This window comes from Neoarius graeffei, chromosome 13, assembly GCF_027579695.1.
Source record: "Neoarius graeffei isolate fNeoGra1 chromosome 13, fNeoGra1.pri, whole genome shotgun sequence".
Classification (NCBI taxonomy): Eukaryota; Metazoa; Chordata; class Actinopteri; order Siluriformes; family Ariidae; genus Neoarius; species Neoarius graeffei.
In genome coordinates this window covers 76,963,754-76,988,978 of record NC_083581.1, presented here as the reverse complement: position 1 = coordinate 76,988,978, position 25,225 = coordinate 76,963,754, and the positions used below count along the sequence as shown (strand labels likewise).

At 40.9% G+C, this 25,225-nt stretch overlaps 1 protein-coding gene across 1 annotated transcript in view; it reads right to left on the bottom strand.

Annotated features, from left to right (window-relative positions):
• Positions 1 to 19: 19 nt before the first annotated feature.
• Positions 20 to 25,225, bottom strand: part of cd63 (CD63 molecule) — a 34,317-nt gene continuing 9,111 nt past the window's right edge. Inside the window, exons 3-8 of the mRNA XM_060938559.1 lie at positions 14,709 to 14,897; positions 10,000 to 10,074; positions 9,703 to 9,798; positions 816 to 959; positions 553 to 636; positions 20 to 444 (exon numbers count right to left, since the gene is read on the bottom strand). Coding sequence (XP_060794542.1) covers positions 379 to 444; positions 553 to 636; positions 816 to 959; positions 9,703 to 9,798; positions 10,000 to 10,074; positions 14,709 to 14,897 — 654 coding nt within the window. The 3' untranslated portion in view covers positions 20 to 378. The remainder of the gene's footprint in view (positions 445 to 552; positions 637 to 815; positions 960 to 9,702; positions 9,799 to 9,999; positions 10,075 to 14,708; positions 14,898 to 25,225) is intronic.

Here is a 25,225-nt window from a genome sequence, read left to right as displayed (position 1 = left end):
CACAAGTGGACACTGATGGTTGTGGGGAAAACCGTAAAGTTTATTATCATCCCAAAGTCTGTTAAGCACTTCAACTTTAAAAAGCTGATAACAAAATATATGAAATGTGAGCATATAAAAGTGCAACTGCTCTCTAAAAGAACAAATCTGTGAAGAACACCAGAGTACAAATATAGGAGATTTAATGAGACAAGGATAGACAGTCAGTCATTCACCTTTTCCTCAACATCTGACTTAAAAAAAAAAAAAAAGCTCTATCTGCATATAGGTACATGTTTTTTCCTGTCTAACATTTTAAGCTCTGCAAGAAGGCATTTACAAATCTAAAGTGTTTTAACAGGAGTGTGAAAGTGACTTCACTGAAGCTCGAGGATGGGATCACATCACCTCGTAGCCTTTGCGAATCCCCCTCATCAGTGTACAGGCAAACACCACACCCAAGATCTAAAGCAACACAAACGAAAATAAAGAGGAGGAGGAGAGGTTAAGAATGGATTCTTCAGGAACATTCTGTATGTTTGGATGGCAGCAAAACAGAAAACTGCACGTTACCTCTATGAAGGCAATGACGAGAGCTGCGACTCCAACCCAGAGAATGTTTTTCTTGAGGAAATTCTCCAAAACAGTCCCACAACCCTACAGCACAACAAGCCAGAATCCTCGTTATTACATGTTTACATGTAAAATTATCAAAAATGTTGGTGGGGGAAAGAGGGGGGGAAAAAAAAAAAAAAAAGTTTGTTTAGAGTTGCCCTTTTGCGTTTGTCTCTACGCATTATCTCTGGGGACCGCAGTGCTGCTTCTTCTCCGCTTACCTCTGTGTAGATTTTGGTGGGCTCTTTCAGGGCTCCTTTACCACAGTTCTTGGTGACGTTCTTGCAGCAGGAGTCAGGGACGGACTTCTTGTCAAGGTCGTAGTCCTCCCAGTCGGAAGCGTTCACTGCTCCACAGCATTTCATCTACACACACACACGACAAGATGTTGTTAAATGACAGAAATTATACCAGAACGTCAAGGGTATTGTAGCTCATCTGGCCTGCCATCAGAACAACCATGACGACCGAACCATCACACAGAACTGAAATGTGACAAGGTGAGACGGGACCAACCTCCACGACCAACTGTTTACAACAGGAACATCAACAAAGAACTAAATTTTGTTCCCCAATGGAAGATCGGCCCAAAACATTGATCAGAACTGAATTCGTATGATAAATGAGGAGATACAAATTCTAGTGAGAGGCCTGGAAAATTCATTAACTTGTCCTAATTAGTAACTCATTAGCAAAAATACTAGACAAAACGATCAAGTTGTGTGCGGAGTTCTTTCAAATAAAACAATCGGAACAGAAATCCGTAGAGAACTGATGGAGGAGATACGATTTATAACTGAACTGTGGATGACCGACGCCACACCATGGCAACTGACCTGATGGACAGATGAGCTAATAATAAATACATTTGGTAGATGTGGTGTTATGTGAAAAGAAACAACCACCACCAGGGCCAAATGTGAAGTAGCTTTACTGTTACCACCGTGATGTTGATTGTTTTCCAATAACTGCACGTCCTGAACTGTTTTGTAGCTCTTTATAGTTCGGGTCCAATCGCCAAGTGCAAACGACTTTATTGTTTTTGGTACAATTTTTTTCTTCTTGATACATTTGGTTTTTTGAGTTGCTTAGCACAACAAAATTTGGTGCGTGTGCCATCATGTTTTGGCAAAAGATTAGACCCAAGTGTGGCCAAAGGACCCTGTGACATCGTCCACAGTGAAGAACATCTACAGTGCCTTGCAAAAGTATTCACCCCCCTTGGTGTTTGTCCTGTTTTGTCGCATTATAAGCTGGAATTAAAATGGATTTTTGGAGGGTTAACACCATTTGATTTACACAACATGCCGCCAGCTCTAAAAGGTAAAAATTGTCTATTGTGACAAGCAATAATTAAGATTATTAAAAAAAAAAAATCTGGAGTATGCATAAGTATTCACCCCCTTTCATATGAAACCCCTGAATAAGAGCTGGTCCAACCAATTCACTCCATAAGTCATATAATTAGTTGATTAAGATCCACCTGTGTGCAATCAAAGTGTCACATGATCTGTCACATGATGTCTATAAATCAACCTGTTCTGGAAGGACCCTGACTCTGCAACACTACTAAACAAGCAACATGAAAACCAAGGAGCCTCCAAACAGGTCAGAGACAAAGTTGTGGAGAAGTATAGATCAGGGTTGGGTTATAAAAAATATCCCAAACTTTGAATATCCCACAGAGCTCCATTAAATCCATTATAGCAAAATGGAAAGAATATGGCACCACTACAAACCTGACAAGAGAAGGCCCCGCCCACCAAAACTCTCAGACCGGGCAAGGAGGGCATTAATCAGAGCTCCAAAAAATCCATTTTAATTCCAGCTTGTAATGCGACAAAACAGGACAAACACCAAGGGGGATGAATACTTTTGCAAGACACGGTCGTTTCATTTACATGTATGAACTTTGGTAGGAATGTGTGGCTTATTAAGGCAAAACTTTACAGCTGAATCCATTAACTCCGCCCAGCAGGAAGTGTTTGCAAAGGAGTCCGTGATCTCAAACGGTTTTCCATGACGATGCAATCAGTTAATAATTACGCCATGCAAAAAGGAAGTGAGGCATAATTCCCAAAACTCACGAGGCTTATAAGCTAAAATAATCAGATTTTTCCATGAAATGTTAAATGAGGATGCAGTTACCTACACATTAGAAAAAAGTGATTCACGGTCACCATGAGGTAAGAGGACATGGGGCTTATAAACCAATCTTTTCAAAAATTATCAGTGTTGCAATGGCAGTGACCAAATAAACCAAGATGCGGTCCGAACAGGAGGGTTTGTGTAACTCCTCTACATCTGTGGATGTTGCAATACGTTACGCAATAACGCAATGTAATAACACCTGCATGCCCAGACTGAGTCACAGCGCTACCACCTGGCAATAGAACATAAGGTTTTAATGAAGGTATTTTACAAACTCCTTCAAAAAAGATGAAAATTCACGAGAACTCAACACTTCAGTATTGTGAGTGCAACCTGACAACATTAAAACTGCTAAATGTGTGTTACTGACTATGGATACTGGACTTACCATGGTACAATTGCTTTGGCAAAACAATTACATACTTTATAACTTTCTGTGCCAGTACCTGGTCTTCCCAGGCAGTCTCCCATCCAAGTACTAACCAGGCCCTTAAGGCACACCTGGCGGCACCCATCTCCATTTCTCCGCTCTCGGCCTGCTGCCAGGGTTACAGTAGGGAGCTGGTCCTCTGGTAACCGTGAGAGTTTGACTCCATACTTGCATCTGTATTGCGGCGCCTCATCAGATGACAGCAAGTACCATTTTTATGGCCGTCTTTGGTGTGACTAAAGTAGAACTCACGATCTCCCAGTCGAAAACGGGCACACTAACCACTAGACCAACTCGCAGTCGACACTCATGTAACACACTGTTTATTCATTTTAAGCTAAGGTCTCACACAGCTGGAATCACGTCACGGTATTGATTTTGAGCCTTCTGGAGGTCAACCGGCATGCGTTCTAGGCCCTTCAGTTGGAATATGCAAGAGCCGGGGAGTTACAGTGGTGCTTGAAAGTTTGTGAACCCTTTAGAATTTTCTATATTTCTGCATAAATAGGACCTAAAACATCATCAGATTTTCACACAAGTCCTAAAAGTAGATAAAGAGAACTCAGTTAAACAAATGAGATAAAATTATAATACTTGGTCATTTATTTATTGAGGAAAATGATCCAATATTACATATCTGTGAGTGGCAAAAGTACGTGAACCTCTCGGATTAGCATTTAATTTGAAGGCGAAATTAGCGTCAGGTGTTTTCAATCAATGGGATGACAATCAGGTGTGAGTGGGCACCCTGTTTTATTTAAAGAACAGGGATCTATCAAAGTCTGATCTTCACAACACGTTTGTGGAAGTGTATCATGGCTCGAACAAAGGAGGTTTCTGAGGACCTCAGAAAAAGTGTTGATGCTCATCCGGCTGGAAAAGGTTACAAAACCATCTCTAAAGAGTTTGGACTCCACCAATCCACAGTCAGACAGATTGTGTACAAATGGAGGAAATTCAAGACCATTGTTACCCTCCCCAGGAGTGGTCGACCAACAAAGATCACTCCAAGAGCAAGGTGTGTAATAGTCGGCGAGGTCACAAAGGACCCCAGGGTAACTTCTAAGCAACTGAAGGCCTCTCTCACATTGGCTAATGTTAATGTTCATGAGTCCACCATCAGGAGAACACTGAACAACAATGGTGTGCATGGCAGGGTTGCAAGAAGAAAGCCACTGCTCTCCAAAAAGAACATTGCTGCTCGTCTGCAGTTTGCTAAAGATCACGTTGACAAGCCAGAAGGCTATTGGAAAAATGTTTTGTGGACGGATGAGACCAAAATAGAACTTTTTGGTTTAAATGAGAAGCGTTATGTTTGGGGAAAGGAAAAAACACTGCATTCCAGCATAAGAACCTTATTCCATCTGTGAAACATGGTGGTGGTAGTATCATGGTTTGGACCCGTTTTGCTGCATCTGGGCCAGGACGGCTTGCCATCATTGATGGAACAATGAATTCTGAATTATACCAGCGAATTCTAAAGGAAAATGTCAGGACATCTGTCCATGAACTGAATCTCAAGAGAAGGTGGGTCATGCAGCAAGACAACGACCCTAAGCACACAAGTCGTTCTACCAAAGAATGGTTAAAGAAGAATAAAGTGAATGTTTTGGAATGGCCAAGTCAAAGTCCTGACCTTAATCCAATGGAAATGTTGTGGAAGGACCTGAAGCGAGCAGTTCATGTGAGGAAACCCACCAACATCCCAGAGTTGAAGCTGTTCTGTACGGAGGAACGGGCTAAAATTCCTCCAAGCCGGTGTGCAGGACTGATCAACAGTTACCGCAAACGTTTAGTTGCAGTTATTGCTGCACAAGGGGGTCACACCAGATACTGAAAGCAAAGGTTTACATACTTTTGCCACTCACAGATATACAATATTGGATCATTTTCCTCAATAAATAAATGACCAAGTATAATATTTTTGTCTCATTTGTTTAACTGGGTTCTCTTTATCTACTTTTAGGACTTGTGTGAAAATCTGATGTTTTAGGTCATATTTATGCAGAAATACAGAAAATTCTAAAGGGTTCACAAATTTTCAAGCACCACTGTACCTTGACAACCAAAAGGGCGTGGCTTCTATCCCTGGAAAGTTTTGTTGTGTTGAAAATTGCCATGGGTCAAGCACCAGATGAGTTCATCCATTTGCAAGGCATCCGTGAGGCTTACAGGGGCTACCAGGAGTTACCGCAGCATTCCGTCACAACCATCGAGCTCAAAATGTTCACGGAACAACATTCTGCAGAAACTGAGAAGTTTTCCTCGGAGGCGTGACTTATTTCATCTTGCCGCGGCTATGCCGTACTGCAGCCATGAAAACCGTACACACTGCCGTAAGGCTATACATCGCTGCCATTACTGGTTTACCAGCATCTTCTGTCACAGCTATCGTGGCTTCATTTGCCCATTTACTCCACCCAAATTTGCATGACAGATCACCTCCAAAATCTGCCAGAATGGCCACGGTGGCCCCAGCTACGGTTCTCACGGATCAACCAGCTATTTGTGACTTTAGCTTTAGATATCATGGGTTTTCTTAACTGATACCACATTATGATCTGGAACCGACTTGGTGCTTGGACCCGCCAGCTGCTGCACGCAGCTCTATTTACATTTTTCCGTTATTACTTACTTTACAGCAGCTATAAACATTCCTTCCCAACCTCATTAATCTTTCTTTTCTCTCTTTAAAAGAAAACACACACACAGAAAAGGGGGTACAGCTTGTGATGTTAATGAGAAACCAGAAAATAGCAAAGCTCTCCGTCCTGAAGACTTTCCCCTGGTGGAAAATCAGCTTAAGGTTTGTGGTAACACTGCATCCCAAACTCGCCCTGGGCTTTTAGTAAAGCACTGCAACAGTACAGAAGTTTCCTGACTGCACTACTCAGAAAACGTCACCCTGTGGTTTGCGGTAATATAGCAGCCAAAGCCCTCTGTGTTTCATTACACATTCATTTGATGTTTCTTGTCCCTTGATATGTTGAAATTGTTGAGCCGAAAGAATTTCAGGAGTTAAAAATAAACGTGATTACAGACACTATTTTGGCATGGCACATCTGTCTCGTGGAATGATTTAACTTAACACTGAAAAATAAATGTTATTGGTTGTTATATTGGTTGACAATATAAATAATTGCAAACACTCCTGAAATAAACAATGTGTTGTACATTTTTTTTTTTTAAATTTGGAAATGCTTGATGAGGTTGATGCAATTAACAAGTTCACTTAGCAGTGTGTTTTCAGCAAACTTCTATCCAGCCAGTTATTTGTATTACACTGTAGGTGGGTTAACGTGGGGTTTTTTCCTTCCCCCTGCGGCAAATATGATCTTGCACGTTTCCATTATATGAGGAGGTGTGACAGCGTTATATTGTGCGTTTATCGTGACAAGACACTACTTCTAGTTGCAAAGTGTGCTTGATTAATAAAAACGCAGCCGTATTTTGTGGTTTACTATCCATTTCATAGCAACGCAAATAAAGAACAGAAGACTGGACTGGATTGATTATTGACTAAGCAACGCTACACTTGGCATATGGTGCGTTTGGCCTATCATTCAGTTCAGTAGAAGGTGATAAAGTAACCTGTGTAGGCTCATGATGGACCGTGATTGAAAGTTTTGCCTGCTCACTTTTCCCGAGGTCTGTCTGAAAATAAATTTCGGTGCCTACGGTGTTTGACTGGCTACTGATCAGGGTTTTCCCTTTAGCATGGCTGTTACTATTGCTACCACTATAATGATGCACTTACTACAACATTATGGGTTTGTTCAGTGTAGAGGTCTGAGTGTTTTTGAATCATTTCTCGTTCTTGTGTGGAGAGAGTTTAAAAAAAAAAAAAAAAAAAAAACACCCAAGAGTTCTCTGAGAGCACAGTATCCCCCACTGGCAACTAGGGCCGAATCCCATTTCACCCCTTGGACCAACCCCTTGGCCCTTCCCCTCCATTTTGCGCGTTCACGTGAAGGGGTAGGGGTATCCCAATCCCAGTTAACGCGGAGGGGTAGGGGAAGGGGTAGGGCTTCTGTACCCCTCCAAACGGAGATTTTCCTGGAGCTGACTCCGAACGAAGGGGTTTGAGTGATTTCCCACAATGCCATGCGGATTTCAGCGAGATTTCATGCGGATTTCAGAAAGATGGCGGTTCCCGCGGCGAAAGATTGTCATAAATGTATTTTCTCCATTATTTACGTGTTTTAAGTTGTTATCCAGAGGAAACACGCCGCTTGATTCGCTTTCAAGCTGAGAATGAGCAGCGATTTCTGAAATCCAAGCTGCTGCTAAAAAGCTTTGGGAGTGAGTATTGTTTTCGGTTGCTTGACTGCGTACGTTTTGTTCTGTTATTCTCGCTTTTATTGTTTACATGAGTGTTCTGACACCTCATTCTGTCGGATGTGGTGCACGAAGCGCCAAAGATATCCCATTCAGTGGTGTTAGTTAACAAATCACACCCTGCCAGCAGAGATTTCTGGTTCTGCCTCTGGCTCTGACTGTAGCGGCTGGTCGCAGCCAATGACGCATTTGGTCGCGTTTTGCTAACGTAAACGCTGACGGAGGTACGCGATGACGTATGCGATCGTTGAAGGGCTATCCCAATACGTAGGGGTTGAATTTCAAGCCCTATCCCTTGTAGCCCAGTTTCAAGGGGAAGGGCAGAAATTAGAATTGGGATTGGGCCTAGATCTATGCTAGAAGTGCTTAATACACCCTCATGAAATTGTCAAAGTACAAATTTGCTAATCAAGGGCCATAACGCTGGTAAAATGCGACTGAATTGAACAAAATTGCAATATGCATATTACCGATATATAACAAAGAATTCTGTCAAGTTTCATGAAATTCCTCCAAAAATTGTGAGAGGAATTGATTTCAGAAGGTGAGCACCCTTCCTGGGACAGACAGATGAAAATCGCCATGACATAATCCCCCTTCGGGCCTTTCAGCCAGCGGGGGAGAACGAAACTGTACTGTGGACATAATAGGAAAAAACTGAGTTTTGAAAATATCTGCATACGTATAGCCAAGGTCCGAGACTAAGCCAAAAGCAACCTGGGGATAGCAGTGCTTTCAGATAAGTCCTACAGGGAGGAGAAGAAGAAGAAGAAAAAAAAACCCTAAAGCCTAAGTATTTACTATAAAAGAGCGGTGAAAAGTTCCTTCTAGAAGTGTGACGATTAATCAATCCCCGATCTATCAATCCATTTCAATCGACGATTCAAAAATTGATTAAAATTTAATGAAATCACGATTCACTGACAATCCCGATAACCCTAGATGCAGAACAAATTTCGACAAACGACATCATTTTGATATTAAAAATTCGATTCGGTATCCAGAGCTGTACATGGGCGCAGCCATGTTTGTGGTTGCTATAGCAATCTCACAAGATCATGCGTTGCTTTGTGAACAACATGGCGGACGACTCGGAATTCCTGAAGCCACCGGCTTATAAAAGCCCAGTCTGGCGGCATTTCTTCCTGTCTCGTGACAGAAAAAGTGTTGTATAAGCTGCGCGAGTCCAAGTTTCCTCATCATGGCAATACCACCAACATACAGAATCCTATTCAGTGGTACCATCCAACAGTCGAGATCGACGTGAAACCGAAGTTTTGTGAAGACTCTGCGTCTAAACATCAACGAGTTGAATCTGGGACTTCTTCAAAAGGACAAGTAACGTCTGTACCAGAAGTGTTTAAGAAGCAGAAATCATTTCTCCGTTGAAGTCCAAGAGTGACTGGAGTCTGAATAAAGACTCCAAAGGCAACACGACTTGTTTTTTTATTGCTCTATATTTCTAGGCTGACAGTTAACAGAAAATTGATGATTTGCAATAATTATAAAATAGAAGACCAAAAAAAAAAAAAGTGTGATTTAAATCAAATCGGAAGGTCAAAATCGTGATTTGAATCAAATTGTGAAAAAACTGAAAATCATCACACCTAGTTCTTTCATAGTAAATAATTAGGCTTTGGTTGTTTTTCTAATATTTATCAAAATTGTTTGTCATTATCATGTTTTATATTATTTGTTAGAATGACTTACTGTTTATTGAAGAGTACTTTTTAAATATATTATAATATTTTAACGTATATGCATGTACATTTTCAAAAATATTTTCCACTGAAAATCATATTGTATAACAGGTCTTCTGAATAAAGATTCTTCCTATTATAAGTAGGCAAAAAAGCAGTTATGATGGTAATCGCGTGCCAGGCTCGTAACCGCGGTACGTACGATGGTGATGCCGTTATTACTGCAGCCCTAGTTATGGCTTTACCTCTAACAGTTACAAAGCACAAGTCCCTGTGTATGTTGCTACTACAGAAACCATCATGTATTTGAATGAGCACGTTAATATAAACCCGTGATTTGCCTTGCAGCTACATCAGCAATTATATAATCTTCAAATCAACACCTTCTGACCAATCAGAAACAAGGATTCGGCAGCACTGTGTTATAAAAGGACTTCATGCCAGTCGAAGCTCGCAGTCGAGGCGTGTTAAGTGACCATGTGACCAAACCTGTTCTTGCATTTTGTCCACTTCATCCTTCACATCTGCTTGCTTCTTGTAATTTTTGATCGCTTCCTTCAGGCCATCATCGACCAGCTGCTGCAGCTAGATGGGGGGGGGGAAAATAATTTAAAAAAATTAAGTAATCGAAAAAAATGTAAGACGTTTTTAAAAAGTGAACCCTTAGTAAAAGACTGCAACAAAATACATTAAAATAAATGACAAATTTAATTTGAAATTAGTTTATCTGGATTTGACTGAAATAAACATCTACAAATCCCAGGACTGTAGTGTTAAAAATCTCACCTGGCCTCTGAGGACATATGCAGCAATGGCTATTCCAATTTCAACAACGATGATGAGGCACAGCAGGACGGCAAACTGGAGAGAGAGAGAGAGAGAGAGAGGAATTTCAATACTACTGTGTAGTTGTGTCACAAACGCTGAAAAGTTCCTCGGAGTTAATTTCAGCATCGCTCGGTTCAGAGGTGGGTTTCGCAAAAGCCTCTTAACGCTAAGAGCATCTTAACTTGAGGTGGGAGCGCACGTTCATTGTGCTGCTCGCGCTACCATTTAATGATGATCTTTGTGCTGCGATGCTTTTGGGAAACTCAGGCCAGCCCTGTGTTCAAGAAATCTAAACAAGTATCAGGTTTCTAATGGCCCTTTTCCACTACCCTTTTTCAGCTCACTTCAGCTCGCTTCAGCTCACTTCAGCCCGACACGGCTCGCGTTTCGACTACCAAAAACCAGCACGACTCAGCTCGTTTCAGCCCTGCTTAGCCCCTAAAACTCGCACCGTTTTGGAGTGGGGCTGAAGCGAGCCAAGCCGTGCCGAGTGAGGCTGGGGGCGTGAGCAGACACTCCCCTGTGCACTGATTGGTGAGGAGGAGTGTCCTCACATGCCCACACACGCCCCGCGAGCGCGCTGGGATCTGTAAACACCGCAAACCCGGAAGAAGAATAATTATGAATTACGAGAATTTCTGAAGCCTTATGCGCCTCGCCTCATCTATACGCTCTTGCCAGTATCTGTCCGCGTTGTCGGTGACAACAAGCCACAGCACCAAGACCAGCAACACTAACGACTCCATGTCCTCCATGTTTATTGTTTACTATCCGGGTCGTGAGACTACCGCTTAAAAGATCACTGAATCAGTGACATACAGAGCATCGTGGACGAGTTCGCGGAGCGCAAGGCTCGCCGTATGCCCTTCAAATAATGCGCGCAGTAGGCTATTGATGTTTTATTATGAGCCATGTACAGTATGTCGCCTAATGTTTTTTTGTTTGAGTTACATGTTCGTTTGAAGGACTTAATGTACAAAATAACATAGTTGCACCCCGTAGTGTTGAAATTGGTAAACACAGTGCATTCAGTGAGGTTTGCACCGTCCTCCTTTTATTTCTGACTCTTCCTGTCACCGTTGCAACCTCTGAGCGCTCATTCGTATGCCCTTCAAATAATGTGCGCAGTATAGGCTATTGATGTTTTATTATGAGCCATGTACAGTATCCTAATGTTTTTTGTTTCTGAGTTACATGTTCGTTTGAAGGACTTGATGTACTAAATAACATAGTTGCACCCGGTAGTGTTGAAATTGGTAAACACCGCAGTTGCGGACATTTTGTAGCCTAAAATGATGTTATGATAAGCTTTAATAAAATGCCCGGTCATTTGCCCCGCCCCCGGCCCGGCTCTGACTTGTTCCGCCACTGTCACTGATGTCACTGTTTGCGCTGCTTAACGACATCACGTGACGTCCACCCACTTTCGCTAACTCCACCCAATGTGTCCACCCACTTCCAGCCAGCACGATTCAGCGCGGTTGTAGTCGAAATGCAACTTCAATAGCCCCGCTCAGCCCGACTCAGCTCGACTCGGCACGGCACGGCTCAGCCGCGTTTGTAGTGGAAAAGCGGCATAAGGTTCACTGTTCTACGTGCAGTTTAATTTTACTGTGGGTGATTTCATAAAAGCCTATCCTAGTTCGAAGAAATATGTCCAAGAAAAATCTTTTGATTTTGTCAGATATAACAAAATAGAAAAGTTCAATATGTAAAAGACTTCTGTAAAATTTTAAAAAGCTACTGAATTCTTCATAATGTGATTCAAACACCATTCGGTTCATAACACTGAAAATTATTATGTAGCCAAACAAAGGCATGTATTTATTGGTTTTGAAATTTTATATATATCACATCACACACACAACCGTTCAAAAGTTTGGGGTCACCCAGACAATTTTGTTTTTTCCATGAAAAGTCACACTTTTATTTACCACCATAAGTTGTAAAATGAATAGAAAATATAGTCGAGACATTTTTCTGGCCATTTTGAGCATTTAATCGACCCCACAAATGTGATGCTCCAGAAACTCAATCTGCTCAAAGGAAGGTCAGTTTTATAGCTTCTCTAAAGAGCTCAACTGTTTTCAGCTGTGCTAACATGATTGTACAAGGGTTTTCTAATCATCCATTAGCCTTCTGAGGCAATGAGCAAACACATTGTACCATTAGAACACTGGAGTGAGAGTTGCTGGAAATGGGCCTCTATACACCTATGGAGATATTGCACCAAAAACCAGACATTTGCAGCTAGAATAGTCATTTACCACATTAGCAATGTATAGAGTGGATTTCTGATTAGTTTAAAGTGATCTTCATTGAAAAGAACAGTGCTTTTCTTTCAAAAATAAGGACATTTCAAAGTGACCCCAAACTTTTGAACGGTAGTGTATAGCTGGTATGGTTCACAAAATCTACGGTCACGGTTTTCGGTTCTTGTTGTTATTTTTTCTTTTAATCTTTAAAACTCCAGAAATATAGTTCAGCATATGACATATAGCTTAATTATCCACAATTTGGAATACAGACCATCACTGAGGAAAGCTAGGTGAGATTTTGATACAGCAAGAGGGAAGACAATGATTTCAACATGCTTTTCATTTATTTGGCAAAAAAGGAGAATGTGTATTGCAGGAACTTGTGTGCCTTTTTAGCATTTACCGTATCAAACTGCCAACTATAGTGTAGCTCTTACAAAAATTGTATCCCTTAAAAGAAAACGCAAGGAATTCTCAGCTCAGGCTTTTGAATAGCCCAAGTCAGAATATGTTAAACATAATTGCCTGTAATGAGGCCATAACAATAGCAAAGGCCATAAACATAAAGTGGAGCATAAATTCAACTGGCTCAACACAAAAACAGTATTCCCTGAGAGTGACACTGGAGAGTGAGACACATTTTTTCACTTGAAATTAAAAGTGCAGTATTTGGAAACATATGGCTGGATTTCTTATCTAAACTTAAAGTGCCACTGTAATATTTTAAATATTAAAAACAAAAGGGCTGGCTATAAACATAAAATACTGCATAAAAATTAAACACACTGCACTTTAAAAACAACACTCCTCTGTTCACTTTACTTTCATATTCTTCTGCAAGAAAATCAGTTTGTCCACATTTTCTGCCAAGAGGCAAGACCTGCTTGCAGTGACTATGTCCCCTGCCATTGAGAAAACACGGTCACTTAGCACAGATGTACCTGGGACCGCAAAGTAGAATTCAAAACCCCCCAATTGGGCGGGAAACCACCCAATCTGGCAACACTGGTTTCCACACACTCAACTGCAGGCGGGCTTCCTCCACTGACTGAATCACGTGTTGTAAAGACACTTTACCATCGGTCGAGGGAGGAGTCAGCAGCAGTGCTGCCTTTAGGGGCGCTTGAAAAAACCCGGGAAGAAATGGGAGCATTTGTTTGTGATGCCGCTCGTGAAATAAAATGCTTAAGAATCGTTGTGTTTCGAAATGAGATCACGTGTATATGTGAATCGAGATCGCGATTTTTTTAACGATTTATCATGCAGCCCTACTCCGGGCGGCCTTCCATTTCTCTCCCACTTGCCAGTTCTACAGATGACATGACTTGCAGCAATCCACACTCCAAACCTCTTCTTTCACCGGAGAAACTGTCTGAGGTCACATACAGGCACAAGGCCACATTGCGCATGCCGCGCATGAACTGTCGAACCATGCGACGCACACACGTTCCGAACCGAACGGTTCAGGTATTTTTTCATGAACCGTACCACTCCTAATATATAACAACAGGTATTCCACAAAATCGGAGTTGTACCGTACATGAGCTGATAATCAGCTATAATCCATGTATGACGAGATTGAGTGGAATAACTTTTATTCTGTCCACATTCACTAGATTTTGAGAAACAGCATTTTTATCAAATTCGATAAATACAAAACTTTATACAAAACGTCCAATAAAATCATTTCCGCTCAGGCGGACTTCTTAAAAACCAATCGATGGCGGCACAAATTGACTTTAGTGTTGCTTTTTTTGTAGAAGTGCCGTCTCGCTGTCATGCCGAGGAACAGAATTTAGGCTTTAGACATTTATTTATTTCTTCCTTGGACATTTCAGTTCTGTCATTTTCAAACTTCTTTGAGCTTTTGAACCAGTCTTAAAAAAAAAAAAATAATAATAATAATAATAATAATAATAATAATAATAATAATTTAATGCTTAAAGATGAAGAATGTAAACAAACCGGCAAAATGACGAGCAATTTGTGAAAAATGCTATGTTATTATTATTATTATTATTATTATTAATCTTGAAAAATAATTTAAAAAAAGAAACGTTCTTACCATCAAATACTTTTATTCCATATTTTGTTGCTTTTTTGTATTTTTGGGGTTTTGTTTTTGAGTAGAGTTTTAATTTCATCCTCGGTTGGTTCAGCAATGCTCCACCATTTTGTTTTTCTCTACTTACTGTATATGAGCTGATGTCCTAGTAGCAGAGTAGCCAATCAGAGTGCATGATTGCTTATATGCAGGGAATGTGTATATGTATTATATATCATCTATTATTTCACTTAAAAAAAAAAAAAAAAAAAAAAAAAAAAACATCTGGCCAGCCATCCGATCTCCTTTCTGCTTCTAAAATGAATTAGCCAGTATGGCCGTCTCATTAGCGCCCCCTGCCTTACCATAGTGACCATGCAGTAGTTCTCTTTCCACGCTCCGCAGCAGCCGAAGAAGGCGATGAAGAAGATCACGGCTCCAACCACGATGATCACGATGGGGCTTGAAGTGCTGGCGACCGCTTTAACCCCGGGCAAGTTGGTGATTTCCGTCTTTGCTAAAACGCCCACTACGATGAGAGCCAGGCCACACACCTAAACAGAAAAACATTACAACAACATTAGAGCAGCTGGGCTTCAGCTGCATCAGGTGGGATAAGAATTTCCATTTCCAAGAAGCAGATACATTTCACACAAAGCCTCCCGTCAGTCAGTTACATGTCGCAATGTTTTTGCTCGCTTGAAAAATGGGTGGGTTCAAACAAACGGTGCCGAGTTCTAAATTGTTTAAAACAAACATTGAGGTATAAATTCTGATCTATCGTCTCATTCAGCTTTTGATGAGACTCAACCTCAAATGGTTTTAGTGTATAGCAAAAAACAAATTCAACTTGACGTTCCAATACTTTTGGAGGGAAAGGTGCATGTTAAATAAACCTGTGCTGGTCATCCAGGAATTGCATTTTATCCTCACAGTAAAGTAGATACAGAAAAGGAAAGAGGAACAGAGTGAGATATTTATGGTGGAGGTGTACAAGTAATAAAACAACCGAGTCATTTGCTTATCAAACACATGTTTCAATAAATGATCAAATGTGAGAAGTTACAGAGTACAATTATTTTATCTGGGTTTACTGTATGTACTTTTACTTTCTATATTTCAAATGTCATTTATCTACACTTATTTATGAAGACACTATATCTACGTTTTCGCACTGTACTGCTCTGCGCTGATGCACTATTCCTGATAAACGCTCTTTATATACACACTGTTCATGCTGCCCATAACGTTACTTTATTGCTCCAGCTGCACTCACAGAATACAATAAACTTGAGTATATTGTGTATTTTATTAAATTATTACAGTATTTCTTATTAGTGGTGCACGGTATTATCGGTATACCGATGTATCGCGGTGCAGCTTGAAAAAGATACGCATCACAGTACGATTTTGACATATCGGTTCAGTCGGGTTCACTCGGGAATCTTCGTAAGTTTCCGTAAATAGTTCATCTAATCATGGAAATGTTGAAAATATCTGATCAGCTGCTTTGTTTTTTTTTTATTTCAATGTATAAATCTGGAATAGGCGGCATGGTGGTGTAGTGGTTAGCGCTGTCGCCTCACAGCAAGAAGGTCCTGGGTTCGAGCCCCGGGGCCGGCGAGGGCCTTTCTGTGTGGAGTTTGCATGTTCTCCCCGTGTCCGCGTGGGTTTCCTCCGGGTGCTCCGGTTTCCCCCACAGTCCAAAGACATGCAGGTTAGGTTAACTGGTGACTCTAAATTGAGCGTAGGTGTGAATGTGAGTGTGAATGGTTGTCTGTGTCTATGTGTCAGCCCTGTGATGACCTGGCGACTTGTCCAGGGTGTACCCCGCCTTTCGCCCGTAGTCAGCTGGGATAGGCTCCAGCTTGCCTGCGACCCTGTAGAACAGGATAAAGCGGCTACAGATAATGAGATGAGATGAGATGAAATCTGGAATAATATAATAGTGTATTTATTGTTTTTGAGATGATACATAAATAGAAGGTTCCAGAATCCCTTGCTCGAATGCGAAAAATAGTTGCCTCTGTCGGCGCTGATGACCACAAGTTGTGAAAAATCCTAAGGGAAAGGCTGCTGTTTGGCAGCACTTCGGCTTAATTATTTGGAAGAGGGAAAGCAGGAGTGAAGAAAACGTTGCTGGGTGCAAAATTTGTAAAGCTATAGTTAAGTGTAGTGGGGGGACAACTAATCTAACAACACATTTGAGACGCCATCATCCGAGCGTTTTGGCGTGCAGCGCTGTTAATAGCAAAACCCCCGTGGAATTACAACAGACGAGCACTCTACATATTTCACGTTCTGAACCAAAACAACCAACTATAAATAATGTATTTTCTAGTACCAAGAAATACCAGAGTACATCTGAAAAAGCGCAACGAATCACTTCTAAAATAGCAAGATTCATCGTGAAAGACATGAGGCCATACAGCATGGTGGAATCCAAGGAGTTCAGGGAAATGCTGGCTGAATGTGAGCCCTGGTATCAAGTGCCATCGAGAAAAAACTCTCTCCGAGGTCGTCATTCCCAAAATGTATTGCCAAGTTTATGAAGTTGTTAAAAGCAGCTTACAACATGCTGAATTGGTAAGGAATTTGTTTTACTGCAAGCACAATCTGTTAATCACAGTTAGGCCATCCTTAAAAAAAAAAAATCTGTTTCCTGTCCACCGGGTGAGCAAAAAAAAATTCAGTCGGGAGGGAGGGATTTTTTTTTTTTAATATATGGATGGGTAAGAAATCGCAATGCTGTGTTTGCTTTTTCTTTCAGTACTTTATTACAAAAGCAGACACATTTAATAAAATGACAGTTTAATCAACTGAAACTTGTACAAAAACTAAAGTTAGCATTTTAAATGCTGACTGCAACATTTGCAAAACTTTTACAAAGGTACTTAAAATGTCCGACACACGGACTTTTTGTAGTTCTAAATCGAGCGTTAGGCCTCGTTCGGATGAAATTACACTATTAAAATGATCACTGAATGATTTGTTTTTCTGAATCTTTACCATTTTGTTGTTCGCTAGAATACCATTTTGTGATTTCACACTTAAGCAAAATTGAAAACTCCGGATCTCCTTCCTTCATGGTGGCAGCCATTTTTTTGTGCCGCACGGCGCATGCGCAGAGCTGATTCAGTTCAGAGTGCGCGCGCACTCGGCGGAGGCAGTAGTGTGTCGGAGGGAACAGAAGCAGAGATGACGCTTATTTTGTCTCCGGTAAACCAGTCTTCTCTCGTTCAATTACGTGCTGGCATCAGAAGACACCGTTGGTTGTAAATGAAACCAAACTGAGTGGTTGGAGTGTATTTTCCTACACAAATGGAGAAATGTTGGCTGAGTGTGTAATTGTGTAGCCCCACTGCAGACCGTTGTCGTTGTTAATTCATAGCATGCTCAGCTGCGTGAATGTGTCATGCACCGAAAATAAGAGATTTACAAGCCAGGAACGCCTCATGATGCAATACGCAAGAAAAGAAAGATTTACTGCCATTTTACTTTGTATTTGAGTAAAGTGAATAAATAAATGGTCTGTGGAAAATACATTTAATCCTGGGAACTGCATGCACAGGAGTTTATTTTGTGTTTACTCCGCCCCCCCCCCCGGCTGGCTACTTATTTGTCATGGCTGGCTAGTATGAGCCTTAGTGGAAAACGCTGGGAATGCGGAAATGTCAAGTTCGATTTTAGATTTACGAACCCGAAAAAAATGTTGAAAAACCGGCGTTAAAAAAAAAAAAAAAATTTAAACCGCACAAACGGCACTCACCCGGCCGGTGGACCGGAAGCAGAACATTTTTTAATAATGGCCTAACACATATGCATAAATTACTTATTTTATCTGATTCGGATTTATTTTCTTGAATTAATTTGACCATCAATAGGTAACTGGAATAAAACTTAAAACAAGTTGTGTTTTAAAACAGCACAACATTGCATTTCATTATGTGGTAGAATATATAAATCATAATAAAATCAGTAACTAAAGTACGCTGAAGCCCAGTGTGAAGTTGACTTTATCTAGGGTCGGATATTACTGATGTTAGACAATCTTATATCTGGCTGGAAGTGACGGCCTTTTACTCGTGTTTTTCCATTCTTTACAAAAAGCTGCCAGATGTGTTGTGATTTTTTTTCCTCTATGCTCAAACATTACAGTGTTTGTCTAACATTATTTTTTATTATTCAAATTTGTGTAGATTGACCACATTGTGATTTCTTTTACACACAGGCTATTTAGCAAACTACTAGTGCATGTAACTAGTTAAATAGTGAATAAGTTGCATTTGTTTAATGATGATTTGTTTCCTTACATAATTGTTTTGCTTAAAGAAATGCCATATTAACACTAAAATATCATGATACACATCACGATACGCTGATCATGTATCGCGATACAAAAGTTCTCGTGATGCCCATCCCCTATTTCTTATACAGCATTTAGTAAGAAAGTAGTAACCCCAGTTTTGTTGTATTTCTGCAGTGATATTCTACTGTATTACCTTCTAAAAGAAAAAGCTCTACTTTCTTCTCACTACATTTTCAAACATGACTGTTTCTATATAAATCACGTATTTGTAAAGTCATATGGTGACTTTTTAACATTATACAGCTTCCTTGTTACAACCTTGATTTAAATTCTTAAATTAAAAACAGGGAAGAGTGAATGAGATCCGATATCCAACACCGTACACCACCCATCTACCTACCGTACCAGTTTCTATTTAACATTCAGATATTATCAGAGAGGAACCGTCAGGTCCTTCTAGTCCTTCAGAGAAGCCCAAACATATCAGCATTTCAAATGTTACATTTAAATTTATTTAATTCTTTCATAACTTCATTATAATTATTCTCTTCTAATTCGACCTCATTTTCTATCAAATGTGCTTCGGAAATGAAAGGGTTACTGTCCTGAAAACATTAAAATCGAGTTCTCCAATGAGATTGTTTGTTTGTTGTCTCTAGGCTGAGAAGAGTTGAGAGCTGCTCACTCATTGGTTAGGACTTCACTGCCGCGACAGAAGGCCATGGCAGTGTCTGTTTATGTAGGAAGTGACAGATGAAGACAGATTAACCAATCAGATTTTGATTTATAGTGGGAGGGACCAAAACTCTCTCACCCTAGGCCTTCTCGAAGGCCAACACAGGTTTAACCGCCAGTCGTTCATCAGTAGTGTTAGCGAATGCTACTGTAATAAAGTGGTCAAGCCAGTGCTATCGAGAGCTACAGGCTAACGACCGAGAAACTAAGGTTTCTGTCTCCAGACTCTTCTTCCACGCTGCACGCTCGCTACAGTATTTTTCACTCAGACTTAAGGATTAATTTCCCTGTGTAATTTACTGAGTTACTTTTAAAATCTACATCGACAGCTCCACACAACGGAGCGACCTGGCAGCCTGACGCTAATCCCTTACAGAATCCTTCATCCTGTTGCTTTTTTGGTGTCTAGTTAAGTTTTGGCTGAGCTCAAGTCTCAACTCCAATAGTAACGGTTCACCACTGGATATTAACATTCAGCTTTATCATGCTGGCTAGCATTTGAAAGGTTGGGAATAAAGCTGTTATGGGCCTTTTCCACTACCCTTTTTCAGCTCACTTCAGCCCAACACGGCTCGCGTTTCGACTACCTCAGAGCAGCACGACTGAGCTCACTTCAGCCCTACTCAGCACCCAAAACTCGCACGGTTATGGAGTAGGGCTGAAGTGAGCCAAACCGAGCCGAGTGGGGCTAGGGGCATGAGGAGACACTCCCCTGTGCACTGATTGGTGAGGAGGAGTGTCCTCACATGACCACACATGCCCCGCGAGCACGCTGGCTGGGAACCACCCAAACACCGTAAACACCGTAAACCCGGAAGAAGAATTACGACAAATTATGCGCCTCGCCTCATCTATACACTCTTGCCAGTATCTGTTGGTGTTGTCAGTGACAACAAGCCACAGCACCAAGACCAGCAACACTAACAACTCCATGTCCTCCATGTTTATTGTTTACTATCCGGGTCGTGAGACTACCGCTTAAAAGGTCACTGATGTCACTGTTTGCACCGCCTAACGACATCACGTGACATCCACCCACTTTCGCTAACTCCACCGAATGTGTCCACCCACTTCCAGCCAGCACGGTTCAGCGCGGTTATAGTTGAAATGCAACTCCAACAGCTCGACTCAGCCATGTTGGTAGTGGAAAAGCCCCATTAGTTAGCCTCAGCTAATGTTGGTTCCTTGGTGAAAGAGGCCCTAATTTATCATCATCATCATCATCATCATCATCAGTAATAGATAAGCATGTAACAATTCACCCAATTCACAATTCTGGGTTCACAATTTGATTCCTTCCCCCCCACAATATTTTTGGAAAAAAATTCACAAATTATTTTGTTAAATTTATCTTGAAATAATTCATTTTCTTCATAACCAGAATTTACCCACATTTGTAAAGGTTGGAGTAAATGTTAACTAAAATATTCCTTTTATTAAAAATGCAAAGTTAATAACAAATAGACCTTTTATTAATATACTTTTATGAATATTTCTACCTCTATTTGCTTCCCTTTCCTTTAGCTTTCAGCAGTCTGTTAAAAAAAAAAAGCTCTGATTTCTTGTTAAATATTTAAAAGCATTTGACTTTAGATGAATATTTTTGTGCGTTTTCATAGAGCCGTGTTAGCGCTGCGTTACTTGAGGCTACAGTGAAGTCATGCGTATTCCTGTTCTTGCATGATATGCGCCCTCTTCTGTCTAAACAATGCAATTACAGCTAGGAAAAACTGCGATTACGCAACCTTTCATTTCACTGATTTGAAGGGTCATAAATTTGTATTGCGATTCATTATCACATGCCTAAAATCAGTATTGTGAATCTATACTAAGTTTATGCATAGATTATTTGTAGACAGTATAGACTGTCAGTCCATGTTAACTTTTGTTGTACAACTACAATGACAACAAAGTCTTATCTTTCTTGTACTTTTACTTTCCTACTTTGTCAAATGTTCTCATTTCAACTTTTTTTTAACTTTAAGTTGAGTGTAATATTTCAAAGCTGTTCCACTTTTACAAGATATAGTTAGGTATGCTAAATATCTCCTGTAAAAGTTAATATATCCTGTGAAATAAGTAAAATATACAAGTTCACTTAATTTAAAAAAAAAACCCTCCAGTCATTTCACCACGTCTATTCAGTAGCGCTCAGGTACGATGTTGGGTTTTGTAATCTAAAGCAGGTGGCAAACAGGACCATCATGTTCTTTTCATGGCCTTAAAGTTTGTGTTTCAGGTTCAAGTAAAAGTCCTTGTGAAAGGTATGACCCTCTCCCTTACAGAAAAGTCACAAGAAATGTCACTTTTTCCACATACAAATTATGATTCACATGTAGTTTAAGACACTGACTTTCACGTGACTACATCGTATTCACACGATGACACAATGCATTTCATTGAGAACACGGTACAATGTGCCTTCACGTGATCATGGATTACGCATACGGTCACTTGTGAAACACACACAGTCATATGATTTGGACGTGTGGGCCTGGCATGCTCTTACAGCACGTCACATGCTGCCCTGCACCGTTTTACCTCAAGTCTGAAGGAGACTTCACGTATCGCGCCACCCTGCTGTCAGAACGTTCCAAATGTCTGTATTTGCTAAAGGAGGAGTTGTGTTTCAGAAGGGCATCACTACCATGTCAGGAGGTAATCATAAAGCTCTTCCTGGTACACCTTGGCACACATTTACAATACAACACAGCCAAAAGGTTGTAAACATTAAAACACACACACACACACACACACACACACACACACCCGGACACTCAGTTCCCTGTTCACCACATGATACAATCCTTTTATCACAATACACTGCAATATACACGTCTGCTCACAGACTGCCTGGAAAACATTTAAATAAAATGTTTGAAGATACTTTTATTAAATGTTTATAGAAAAATAAATGACCTGATAACCTAAAAAATTGAATATGTTTTAAATACTTTGATTTAACCCAATTTTGTATATATTTACATTGATAATTTTAAATTTGATTTTATATTTATTGAAAATTTTAAATGTTTCACCCTACAGTCACATTAAAAGCGTTTAAATTCGCTCTGGTTGCTCAACCAACGACGCTGGCAAGTTCATGATCACGCTGCGATATAGATCAAACAGGCAGCGACAAGTTCACACTTCGTCTTGCAAAACTGATCTGAAAGGAGCTGCAAAGCAAAACACACACATACACTTCAACTTACTAAATCACAGGACTGTGCTTTTGTATCTGCGCCACCCAAACTGTGGAACAAACTACCTAGAGAGCTTCGCAACGACTTAAGTCTTCGCAAATACTTATCTTTTTAAAAAGAGTCTTTTTATCATTGTTATTTAGATGGTTTTATTAATTTATTTTATCATGTTTTTAACAAGGCGGCACGGTGGTGTAGTGGTTAGCGCTGTCGCCTCACAGCAAGAAGGTCCGGGTTCGAGCCCCGTGGCCGGCGAGGGCCTTTCTGTGCGGAGTTTGCATGTTCTCCCCGTGTCCGCGTGGGTTTCCTCCGGGTGCTCCGGTTTCCCCCACAGTCCAAAGACATGCAGGTTAGGTTAACCGGTGACTCTAAGGTGGGGTTTACATTAGACCGTATCAGCGGATCATCAGATTAACGTTTTTAAAACGATTAACATGCACACAGCAACACCAATACACGATTCGCGTGCACACAGCAACGACAATACACGGATACGCTCGGCTCCGCAGGCATCCTGCGCTCCAAATCACTCCGCCCTGAACAGCGAGTGCCCTCTGGAGGGTGCGCACTCCGGCCCTGCGCAGCTCACAGAGCGCGCGAGTGAAGTGCACAAGCAGTGATTCGGGACTGAGCCGCTGTGTGTGTGATCCCAGCGCATATCACTTACCACTTGCAAGTGGAAGGATGGCAAGCCTGAAGACAATCATAACTACACAATGGGCAGTATTTGCATCAGTATTTGCAGTATTTTCATACTTTTATACTCTTTAATGAAAGGTGATACAAGGCGGAAGTCCGCGCCGTTTTTCAGCAGTTGCGTCACATGACCAACGCCAGCGAATCAGGAAGGTGGATGTCACAGTGACGTTGTCCAATGACGACGCCAGCTAGAGCTCAGCACAGCGTATCCGCGTATTCTCAATGTTTACACAGCACCGGACCAGACATGATCTGGATTGAATACGTGGGCCCTGGCGAATTCCCGTTTCCTGGCGTTTCCAGGCGGTTTAATGTAAACGGACAGTGCATCCGCGAAGAAAACGAGACAGATACGGTCTAATGTAAACTTGGCCTAAATTGAGCGTAGGTGTGAGTGTGAATGGTTGTCTGTGTCTGTGTGTCAGCCCTGTGATGTATCCAGGGTGTACCCCGCCTCTCACCCATAGTCAGGGGTGACACAGGATAAGCAGTTACAGATAATGGATGGATGTTTTAAAATAATTTTTGGGTATGTTTTAGGTTTTCTTTTTAAGCGATTTTGGGGTTAATGTTTGTGAAATGTTCTTGTGTACACACACACACACACAATTATTGTAATGCACATGTGAACACATTTGTATGAAACATGCACAATAACTAATAATAAACTTAATAATATAAAAACACACCAACTGGTATCAAATAGCTTAATAAAAATTATTTTTAAAAGTAAAATCATTTAAATACTTTTTTTTTTAAATGGTGGTTAACAATACCATTAGGGAGACCGGGTAGAACTTTTGTTTTTTGCCTTGTTGCCAAAAAAATAAATTAATTAATAACAAACAACAACAACTAGAAAAGCACTCAGAGAGCGCAGACCTCCGCCAAGAATCCTTTAAAAAATTCCGGGATCCAGAAGGTGATCCGGATCACGGCCAAAATTTAATGAATTGTTACTTGTGCCCAGTCACACCTCTGGAAAAAATTTCAGAGCAATCCGTTCATTACTTTTTCCGTAATGTTGCTAACAGACAAACAAACAAACAAAAACAAACGCTACCGAAAACATAACCTCCTTGGCGGAGGTAATAAATTAAAAAAAAAAAAAACACCCAAAAGTGACTGCTTTCATTTTAATATCTCATCTTGTAATACGTCCCGTTCGACAGCATCATTCAAGTCACATGTAATTAAACAGTCAACACTCTTTTGCATGCTGTAGTACTAGTTCCCTCCGCATTTCACAAAATATATTATTCACGTCAACAGCTTGCATGAAAACACAATTTTACCACTTGGTCCATGCTTCTATTATTTATTTATTTATTTTTTAATTTACAAGAGAGAGACTCTTTATTCAGAAAACGTACGTCGTACAATGATCTCACACACACACACACACACACACACACACACACACACACACACACAATACATATAATCATTAAAAACTACACCAAGTCATTCTTATAAATAAATAGTTAAATTTATAATATAGCGCCTTTCTCATGCAATTATAAGGAGGGGGGTCCACCAAAAGGAGGTTAGGATGTCATTCCAATGGTGTAGCAGCCACAATCCCACCAAAAGGCGCGCAAAAACAAGCCCCACACCGCCTGCACAGCTGCCGAGCAACACCGCATCAAGCACAAAAGCACCGCCGCACACAGCGCTGGACAACCACGATGTTAAAATGAGCAACGAGCTCGCTGCAGTCCATAGCGAGGAGCACAGGCATCACCCACGGCGGACCAAGGCCTGGAGCCCAAAGCTGGGTCTGAAGCTAAACCACAACTGGCGGACAAAACACTCAAACATCAAACTACGCAAACACAAAAAAGAAAAACCAAAAGGGAAAATAAAACAAGCTCCGGTAAGAAGCAGCAGCCAGAATGCACACCGCGTACTCTCAACCCTCAATAATATGATA